At 37.9% G+C, this 10,950-nt stretch overlaps 1 protein-coding gene across 1 annotated transcript in view; it reads right to left on the reverse strand.

Annotated features, from left to right (window-relative positions):
- Positions 1-900: 900 nt before the first annotated feature.
- LYRM7 (LYR motif containing 7) overlaps positions 901-10,950 on the reverse strand; it is a 15,504-nt gene continuing 5,454 nt past the window's right edge. Inside the window, exons 2-6 of the mRNA XM_042447771.1 lie at positions 10,633-10,675; positions 8,253-8,325; positions 6,958-7,028; positions 2,992-3,073; positions 901-1,001 (exon numbers count right to left, since the gene is read on the reverse strand). Coding sequence (XP_042303705.1) covers positions 931-1,001; positions 2,992-3,073; positions 6,958-7,028; positions 8,253-8,325; positions 10,633-10,675 — 340 coding nt within the window. The 3' untranslated portion in view covers positions 901-930. The remainder of the gene's footprint in view (positions 1,002-2,991; positions 3,074-6,957; positions 7,029-8,252; positions 8,326-10,632; positions 10,676-10,950) is intronic.

Consider the following 10,950-nt stretch of genomic DNA (forward strand, 5'->3'; position numbering starts at 1 on the left):
TCTGAAACAGCTTGGAACTTTGTTAATTGCTCAAATGACCAAATTTTGGCTACATATCCAACTGCCTAGAAGTAAGCCTCATAAAATTCAAGGGGATCTACTTCTATATGAATATGTATATGCTACATATTTATATTAAATATTTTCAATATATATTTACAGCACCTACCAACATTTCTGTCTTCAAGCATAAAAGTATCAAATAATTTCTAAAAACCTTTAAAAAATTTATGGGACTTTTTGCTCCCTTTCATATCCATTAACTGTTATATATAAAAGTTTGCAATGGGGAAGAGAAATTACATATCATCCTTTCAAAAACAAATTTGTCCAATTTAAAAAAATAAACCATCAGTAACAAAATTTTTGATTCTTAAGAAAGATTACTAATAAATTGGTGTGGAAAGAGTCTAATGATATATCCAGACTGAAGAAGTAAAGAAGTTTGACACTAATTTGCCATGGTTCCATCCTGTCGAATCTTAGGATTTGTAGTGTGGTGAGATATTCAGTCTTGTCTGTTAGAGCACTGTGGTGCTATACCAAACTATAAATCCCAGAATTCTGTAGGATAAAGTCACTGCAATTAATGCGGTGTCAAACTGTGTTATTTCTGCAATGTGGATACACCTTCAGTTTCCAGTGAAAAATGATTTTATTTCACTTAAACCTATAGAAAGATTTGACAATAACATTAATTAAACTGTTCAATGTATGTTCTTCTGCATGAGTAAACAAAAGAATTGAAAGAATTTCCTGTAGGCATCAACAAAAGTCAGTACTTTTTGTTTTTAGTATAAACACAAATAAAAGAAATATTTGTTAAGGACTTTTAGAAGCAATATTACAGAAATAAAATATTAGTGCACAAGAAGAAAAAGAAGAAGTCACATAGCAGGGTTAACAACATGAATTTTTATTCCCCCCAACTCATGTCTTTTGCGTTGGTGTTTCAGAGAAAGGGACGTTGTCTAGCAGCAGGTCTTTTCTTGGTATCAGCACTGGAAGAGAAGAACATGATCTGTTAGATTTTTACAATGAGAGATCAATCACGTTTCCATGACCTGGACAATGAAAGAGGTTGCAAACATTCTTTTTGCCTAATGTTAATTATACCAGCTTACAAAGCTTTATGTCTTACTAACTGAAAAGAACAATCCATTTCCCTTTTTGATGCAGTAATAATGGGTGCTTCTAAATGAAACTTTTAATGTACAATCACCTCACAACATGTCATTGACAGAATCATGCAATAGGACAAAAGATATTCCACTATCAATCCTCTTGTGTAAACCCATTAAGAAAGGAAAAACAGAGTATCTGCGTAACATCTTTTGATTTATAGTATCTGATAGGAGCCATAAGCATCCATCATAATTAGCAAGAACCTTAACAACATGTTCCTATGGTTGTAGTCCACTATTTTTCACTTTCTAGTCTTCCTCCCCCCACTATAATATGGAACAATTTTCACCTGTACATAGCATGTTTCTTTCTATAGTGTCATTATTTACTGTGCAGGTTTTCTTAAAAAGAAAAAAAAGGGAAAGACCAGCCAGCTGGGTTTTAACTGCAGGTTTTTTTTATCAGTCCTTGACTCATCCAAAGTTCTGACCATATGGTACCTTAAGCACCCACTTGAGAGCTGTGCTCCTCAAGGCTGTCAGATTAGTTTAAGTAGCCCTATCTAAAAGCCTAGAGACAAAGGCTACAATCCTAGCATACACCCACTCTTTAATGGGGGCAGAAGGGCAGTGTGTACAAATCAAAAGGCCTAGAAATCTCTGTTAAGCTCAAGATAGCAGGAGACAGGAACATAGGCTTTGTTGTACAACACATCGTTTGTATACAGATGGCTCCAGCCTCAGCTCTTGATACTGCCAGTTAGGAAAGAGTCACATAGCAGCTGATAGGAAAAATGCCTGGCTGAGTCCCTCTGCACAGGCAACAATAGAAAGATGGGCAAATACTCTAACCTGGTATAAGGTCTCTTATGTTCCTATAGGTAATTCTATATGAATCTCTGTACCTTAGTCTTCACATGGCAGATATGACTCACATCCTGAGTTGGACTATATCAGGACACTGCCCTCATCCCGTCCTCCCCCCCCATCCCTGCCATTACTTTTTAAAATGTAGGTTGTTGTGGGGTTTGTTTTTAAGGAGAAAAGGGTGAGCAGGAACAAATGAGGAGAAGAATGGACTTATTTAAGAAAAAAATGTTGAAGATAAATTAAAGTTTTTCAAAATTATAACGATTCCCAAGTTCAATTATAAATTTCAAATCTTATTCAGATGTGCCATAAACTAGTTGGAGTACATAGTTTGGGGATAGAAAAGGCAAACTTGGATTTATTGCTACATCTCTAGTTAATTTGTCCTACAGTGACTTAACCCATTTGAACCAGGGTTCTGTTCAATTAAAAAAAATTGCACTGAGTGAACTGTGGGGCATTTTCTGATCCTATTTGAGGGTTAGCAACAGGGAATTTCCTCAGCCTAAGTGAGAATTCCAGTATCTCTACTCCTGAATGGGACTGAATAACTGACAACTAGAGTATGACACAGCTCACTGAAAAATGGCACGGGACATTTTTTTTGTTCCAAAATTGGCACAAAATGATATCCCAATGAGATAGTGCAGGGGTTCTTAACCTGGTGTTCATGCCTTAAGCAGGGGCATGGATAGGCTTCAAAGATCTGGAAACAGAATGAAAAAAAATGGTATTTCATTGATTTTCTTCATGTTACTTCTGAATCTTTCCTATCGCTGTGAAATCTAAGGCAAAAATTTAGTCTTTTCAAGGGTTCGTTGGGATGTTTTCTTCATTCCAGACTATTCTATGTGAAGGAAACCAAATTCTAATGCAATAAAATAAACTGCATACAAAATGTCTGCATACAAAATGTCTGCATACAAAGTTTCAAATAGTCAATGCTAGATGCCTGCTTTAACATTAAAACTTTTCAAAGTCGAGATTTTCTGCTTACACAATTTGTTGGTGTCTGTGTGAACACCTTGGACAACAGATGTTCTGAGTATAACTTCTACATCCGAACCAATTTTCATAAGCTGTAAAGAGAGAAAACAAAATAATTTGATTGAATGATACGTAATTATTCTTGAAGACATTTTCCACCATTGTACAGTACAAGAAAGCACTGGTTTTCTTAGAGTACTGCAATGACTTCTGTCTTTGAATCATTCAAAGGATGTAATTTTCAGTACTGAAAGGACTACAGTGTCTACAAAATCAACTTTGATTTTCTAGAACTAGCAAATGATATTCAGAATGCTCCTTGGAGAGAATTTTTGACAGTGAACCACCATATTCAGAACAAAGAAAATGGTGCTGTTTCAGTTCAATCTTTTTTAAAGCTACTGCCCAGAAATGACATATAATGACCTCATAATTTGAGGCTTGCTGGATAAATATACTATTCATTTCAAAGTCAGAGTAATTTACTTATATTACTTGTAATGTGACCAAGCATCCAAAAACAGTACTGGTGTAGTAGACATGTGGCACTTATAAATGACTATCTGTAAATCTAGGGGAAACTAAACTGGCTATAAAAAACTCGATAAATTCAAACACAACCCTTGAAAACATGAGCATGAGAGGATGGTGATAGTCAACTGGTCCCAATCTTTTAACATTTTCTGAAATCTGCACAGTTAAATCACTTTTAAAAATAAAAATAAAACTGGAATTTTAACACTCTCATATGTATCCTCAGTGGCTGGATTTAAGCAAAGTTGTTTCTTTCAGGCTAGAAAACTAAAACAGCAATTCTTAAAGGGATTATATTTCACTACAGAAGTAGTGATCACAAATTAAATTATTTGATTTTTTTCCTCCTGCACTAATGTCTACAAGCGAATTCCTATACCAAGGATTCGTCCTATGAAAAAAATCACTTCAGGTGTGTGTGTGTCTCTCTCTGCCTGTGAGAGATAATATGTGTCCTAGTATTACATGCAAATCACTGCATAGACAGATTAAATGGTTTTCTTCATTTGCTTAGTCTCTTCAACAGACCCTTCAGGAATGCCATTCTGCCTAAGCCCTCTTCTTTATAGACTCCCATAATTGGTGTACTTATACGAATAACAGTGGTTACAAGGAAAGAATTCTACGTGGAAGATTTTCTGAAACACAACAAAAGCTTATTCACATGTTTTGTTCTGCACAGGTGGCAAAACAGAACACCTACCTTTGCTGTGCCAACAGAATTCAATACTTCAGTTACAGAAGAAATACTTTATTTAGAAATGTGTCTCCTAAGCATATGGAGAATCTAAACTGTGATTTCACTCCCTCACCTTCTATTCATCTGTTCTTTCCTCCAGTGGCAAGAAACAAAAGATATTAGCAGCTACAATAGGGCAAGTGAAGGGAAGAATGTTAAGAGATGAAAGTACAATATTCCATTTCAAGATGACTGAAAATGAAATCCATCATGGTCCCCACACAAGAAGATGGAGGGCTTCAAGGAAGAGCGTCTAAAGATTTTAAACAAGTCCAAAGAAATTATTTTAATTAGATTTAATTTTTTAAAAATGTTTTCCATGGTTTTCCATATTGCACTACATAGAATCATAGAGTTGGAAGAGACCACAAGGGCCACCCAGTCCAACCCCCCTGCCATGCAGGAACTCTCAGTGAAAGCATCCCTGACAGATAGCCATCCAGCCTCTGTTTAAAGACCTCCAAGGAAGGAGATGCCACCGCTCTCCAAGGAAGTGTGTCTTACTGTCCAACAGCCCTTACTGTCAGGACGTTTGTTATTTCCCTTCAAGTAGGCTCTGGGGTCATTTGTACTTATTTTTTGACTGAAGAGATTCACATCTCTGCGCCAATCCAGAACAGATTCAGAATCAGTTTGGTGTTCCCACTACGTTTACCACGATTGAATCTCTCAGTGCCATTTTAACCCTGTTGCTATTCACATTTGCCTCCTTATCAATTTAAAAAGGAAGCACTTCCATTTCCAGTAATGATACAGTGCAATATTTTAGCTCTTAAAAGAATAATAGCTAAGGGGTCTGGTGCTAAATGCACTAGTTTAAATGGGCATTTTGGCTGTCCCCCCACCCAAACTGCATCGATGTAACAGTATGAATGTCATGGATTTAAACCAGTTCCAAACCAGTTTATTTCCGTAGTGTGAATGGCCCCTCTGAATTATGACAACGCTTTAATAAGTGAAGTCGAAGGCTTTCATGGCCGGCATCCATAGTTTTTTGTGGGTTTTCAGGCTATGTGGCCATGTTCTAGAAGAGTTTATTACTGACGTTTCGCCAGCACCCAACTCCTTTCCAGGCAAGCATTCCCTGAAGATGCCAGCCACAGATGCTGGTGAAACGTCAGGAATAAACTCTTCTAGAACATGGCCACATAGCCCAAAAAACCCACAAAAAATGAACCCTTTAATAGTTTTCTTGGCAAGATTGATTCAGAAAAGGGTTGCCACTATCTTCCTCTGAATATAGCCAACACCACCTGGTATTCCATGTTAGTCTCCTTTCCACATACTACCCAGGCCTAACTTACGTAGCTTGAAAGATCAGACAAGATCTGGAACCTTCAGAATATTTAGACTACATATTGTACTATATGTGTGTATACACACACACATTTGTTAATGGAAAATATTTGGGGGACAGCTCCCGTTTTACATACAGGAGACTAGAAGGCATCATCAGTCCTCCCCTTCTAAAAACAAAACAAAAACCAAATCAAAACGCAAAACCCTATAAATCTCTGGAAGGTTAAAACAGGCCAATTACCCCTGAAATACCCCTTTGCCTGGAGTCTTCTGGGAGCACAACTCATCATTTTTGGGCTGGAATTTTTTTTAGGGGGGCATAGATGATCTGGATAGTGCCAGTGAGGGCCTTGGTGTGTAACATTATTTCCACCCATAGTTCAGATGTTTTATATCAAGTGTTGTATAAGAACTATAAATAAACTATTTTTGTGGAGCAACACTACTGCCTCTGCTAATGGCCAAAGGGCAACTGAGATCCTTTTTGTATACTGGATGCATTTCTCATCTGCCTTTCAAGAACAAACTGGTTGTTCCTTTCCCAGTTTTCATTTCAAGCTGTGACAAGGAGAATGGCCACAGCCAGATTGGAAAAGAAATTCACATAAACCTTGTTTTTTACAACAGAACTTTTCAATTCATAGTTTGAGAAATTGCTAATATAAATGCTCACATATCTTTGCAACAGGAAGAAACGGCAAGTGTACAATCTTTTTTTTCTTTCCAGATTACGTATATGCAAATAAATGCATACCAACCGAAAAGGTGTATTTTTGTAAACTGTAAACAAACATGCTTTACTCAATGGGGAAAAATTCCATACATTTGGAAAAATGCATTTAAAGGGGCATACAATAATACACATGGATTAATCTTGGTAACCCCCCCCAACAAAACAAACTATAAAGTCTCACAATCTGATATTAAACAACATAAAGAAGTTATAGATTGAATTAAGAGAAATGAAGCAAAATTTAGAGTATGGACTGTATCTAAAGCTTTGTCCCTTGAAGAACAACCCCACTGAATAAACTGGATATGTTAAATCAACACATATGCAAGTTCCACTGATTCAAGATGGGACTAAGAACCGCATATACCGAGAGAGATTTCCACATCTATACCAGTGAGAAATGACCTTTTCCCTGGGCTTTGACTTTTAAATATATGGTGACTTGACATGCAAGCTCAGAACACAACCATGCTACAGATTTATAGTGTGGTTTAAATTGTGTTCACTGCTGCTTCTTCCTTGTAGAAAGACTGTAGAATTGTAGTTTTACAAGAGGACTGAGCCCTGGCTTCCTCCCAACTTCCAAGCATCTTTGGGGAAAGGACAAGAGATCCTGCGATAAATTACACAGACCTGCCCTCAGCAGCAGGAAAAGATTCTTATGAAAGTACCTCAGATATTCTTTCAGAAGAACTCTCATCTTTACTGTTTTTGAATTCTTCATTTATCTTAAGTCTTGCAGCTGAATGAAGGGGAAGAAAAGAGGGGGGAGGAGATTAATTTATCTTTTATATTTTTAGCATACCATTTAAAGTAGATTTGGCAAACAGCATACAAATTTATAGCAGATTACTGAACCCAGATATCAAACAACAACTTCATATTTCTATTGCCACCCTCACATTTGCAAACACTGAGGCTGGGGCAATGGGGGGGGAGTGTTTCCTCAGCAATGTACGCTACTATGATTTGTTTCTTGAAACTCAAAATGCTGCTCTTCACAGTGTTCAGGTTTATGTCTAGCAAGAGATTTCACAGCACGATAAATCTCTTCTAACTAAATAACTGTTGTGCAGCATGTGGAACAAACTGAACATAAAACATCCTTACAGGCAGCATTAGAAGAAACCATTGTTGCACGTGATCTATGCAAAACCAGGCAGGAACCATCTCAGTTTAAATGAGGCTTATAGTATAAATATCAGTTAAAGAAGCTCATTCTGTTAAATCCCATTTAAAATAGGTAATAAAAGAGAACAACAATTTTGTATTAGGCATCTGATAATTATAAGGTAGTCTTCTAAGATACCCCACCCTTTTCAGTACTAGCACCAGCTTAAATTTAAAAAAGTTTTGTGATGATTCTACAGATACTTTGATTGGGCAACAATTCAAATGAATACAACTCCACACCAGTAAAACTGTCACTAAGTGCCTCCCAATGTGCTTGGAAGGGATGTGAGTTTGCTTGTTTATGTTGTTGTGAAGAATTTGAGGAGATTATGCAGGAGGGATAATGTGTGACCTATGGACTATGGTTTCGTGAAATGCAACAATAAGTCCATGGAGTTAATGGACTAAAATTAAAGGACCAATGTTCTCTTGGACACACATAAAAGACAAAGAATATATATGCATTGTTTATGACCAGTAATGATAAGAAATTGCCTTGACTGGAACAAGGCACAGAACATCAATCTTTTCTCCATAGACATGCAACAGACTGAAGAAAGAGGGATGGAGCTTTCTGTCCCTCCTTCCACCATCCAAAACAGTAACAGCAGGTTAGTATCTTTATGGACTTTTTGTTTTAAGGACGTCTGCTTCTTTGGGCAAAGATGCAGTAGCACACTAAATAACTGCTTTGAAGAATGAAGTTATGTCAGTCTATTGCCCTATTAACTAACTACAAGACTTGTTTTTACCACATACACAACACATACACACACACACAAAGGATTTTTACCTTCTAGGGCTCTGGAGTCATTTTGGAAAACCTGTTGCCTTGTCCTGTGCAAAGATTTGAAAAGTTTCAAGACCTATCAATGGAAGAGAACATTAAGAATTGTATGTAGTTCCTTCTTAGCGTTCTCACCCCACTTGTATCTTGCAAAACTCAGTATCACAGATCTTTTCTAAACAGATCAAAAAAGAAAGAAAGAAAGAAAGAAAAGACAAAGTAACAACTTCAAGTTTTACAAATATGTAAGAGAGCACTACTGAGACTTTCCCAGCCAGTCCTCCACAATATATACAAAATCAAGAGCACAGTTTATAGCAGTGTGGTAATACAAATCCACAGCTACTAGGATGGATCCCATCATTTGTACGATTGATGTGTGTTCTCATTTAAGAGGCCAGCCAAAAAGGGGAGAAGTAAACAATATTGGACAGGCAAAAACAAAGACTTGGGGGTATTAGCCTGCTTGAACTGGCTGGAATGGTCCTACTCACATAAGCTGACTGTATAAAATACATAGCCAGCCAACATTTTTAGGACAAAAAGCTGCCACAGTTTACAAGACAGGCAAAAGCTCCAAATATTTGTCATATGTATATTTTTTTTTAAAAGGGGAAAAGGCATGTTAACAACTAACATACTATGCATTAGCAAACTTTAAAACATTTCAGCAGGGTAGTCTTTAAATACAGACAGACAACTCATAGGAGCTTTAAAATACTACTCAGTCCTTCAGCAGGGCTTAGTCTTGCATATCTCTCAATCAACCCACACTGCAAAAATGAAGCAGTTTGACAACACTTTTAACTGTCATGGTTCCATCCTGTGGAATCATTGGATTTGTAGTTTGGTGAGGTATTCAGCCTGTTCTATCAGAGAGCCTTGGTGCATCACTAAACTACAAATCCCAGGATTCTATAGTATACAGTCATGGCAGATAATATGGTATCAAGCTGCTTTATTTCTGCAGCGTGGATACACCTTCAGTTGCCCAGGTATTGCAGTTTTTTTAATCCCCCAGCCAGCCAGCGTGGTCAATGGCCATGGAGCTAGGAGCTGAAGTCCAAAACATCTGGAGGACCCAAGGTTGAGGAGTACTGATCTACACTACAGTGTTACAGTAGTTTAATAGCATTCCAGCTGTCATGGTCAATCCAATGGACGGCTGGAATTTGTAATGCAGGAAGGGGTACTTACAATTCTCTACTGGGGAGTTCGACTGCACTTTCTGAAACAATAGCAAAATATAGAGTAGTATAGCAGTTTGATGTAGTACGCCATCAAACTACAAATCCCAAGATTCCACAAAATAGTCGTGACTGTTAACTGCTATAACTGTATAGTGCAGATGCACCCATAGGTCCAAAACACACTGCAGAAATACTTCAGTTTGAGATGGCTTTAACTGCCCTGGCTCAATGCTAGGGATTTCTGGGAACTTTAGTTTTGTGAAACATTTAGCCTTCTCTGTCAGAGAGCTGTAGTGCCACAATAAATCACAATTCCCAGGATTCCCTACCACTGAGCCAGGGCAGTTAAAGTGGTCTCAAACTGGATTATTTTTGCAGGGTGGTTTGGACTTTAGTCTCCATAAAACTGACAGACACACCTGCTTGGAATTAAGGCACTAGTGAACACAGTGAAACCTCTATGGGATCATATTCTTCACGTTGCAGTGACTTTGCAAAGAAGATGCTGCCACTTTCCATTGGTCACACTAGTAAGTGAAACAGGTAATCCTAGGCCACAGTCCGATACTTCCTTCCTTGAATTTGTGTGTGTGCTGTGTCTCTTCAAGTTGCTTCCAATTTATGGCAATCCTAAAGTGATCCTATGATAGGGTTTTCTTGGCAAGATTTGTTCAGAGGAGGTTTGCCATTGGCTTGTGTGAAGCTGAGACAGTGTGACATGCCCAAGGCCATCCAGTGAGTTTCCATGGCCAAGTGGGAATTGAACCCTGGTAATCCAATACTCAAACCACTCTGCCACGTTTCTGAATAAATGCATCTAGAATTCATGGCAGCCAACAAAACAGTCACAGAAATGAGCATCTCTGCCTTGCATTTAATATCCCACAAAATGCTGCAATGCAGCTGGAGGAACTAATGATGAAAACACTGAAGCAGGAGTAAAAGCCAGTGTGGTGTAATGGTTTGAGAGTAGGACTAGGACCTGGCCATGAAAACCCACTAGGCATCCTTGGGCGACTCACACACTCTCAGCCTCACAAAACCCCATGATGCGTTTGCCTTAGGACCACTATAAATCAGAAAGGACTTGAAGGAACACAACAACAACAATAATGTAATGGGATATGTTTGGCTTAGGGCATTAGCAAGTACATTTTTATACTGCTTATCAGTGAACTTAAGCAATGGCTCCTAACCTTTGGTCCTCCAGATGTTTTGGACTTCAGTTCCCAGAATTCCTGACTGTTGGCCAAGCTAGCTGGGGCTTCTGGGAGTGGAAGTCAAAAAGGACCAAAGTGTGGTGGTTCGTTGCTCTCCTTCCCCTCTTTTGGAATCAATGAGATAATAACAACAATAACAGGATAATAACAACAGAAAAGAGATAAACAGTGAAACAGGTAGCAAAGAAATTATAAGTTTATGAAAAGTTTATTGTATTAGCTACTAGGAGAGATTAAGGAAAATACAAATGGCATGATTATACGGTGTATATAGGGAATTCTAACACCAAAGGG

Source organism: Sceloporus undulatus, chromosome 2 (genome assembly GCF_019175285.1).
Source record: "Sceloporus undulatus isolate JIND9_A2432 ecotype Alabama chromosome 2, SceUnd_v1.1, whole genome shotgun sequence".
NCBI lineage: Eukaryota > Metazoa > Chordata > Lepidosauria > Squamata > Phrynosomatidae > Sceloporus > Sceloporus undulatus.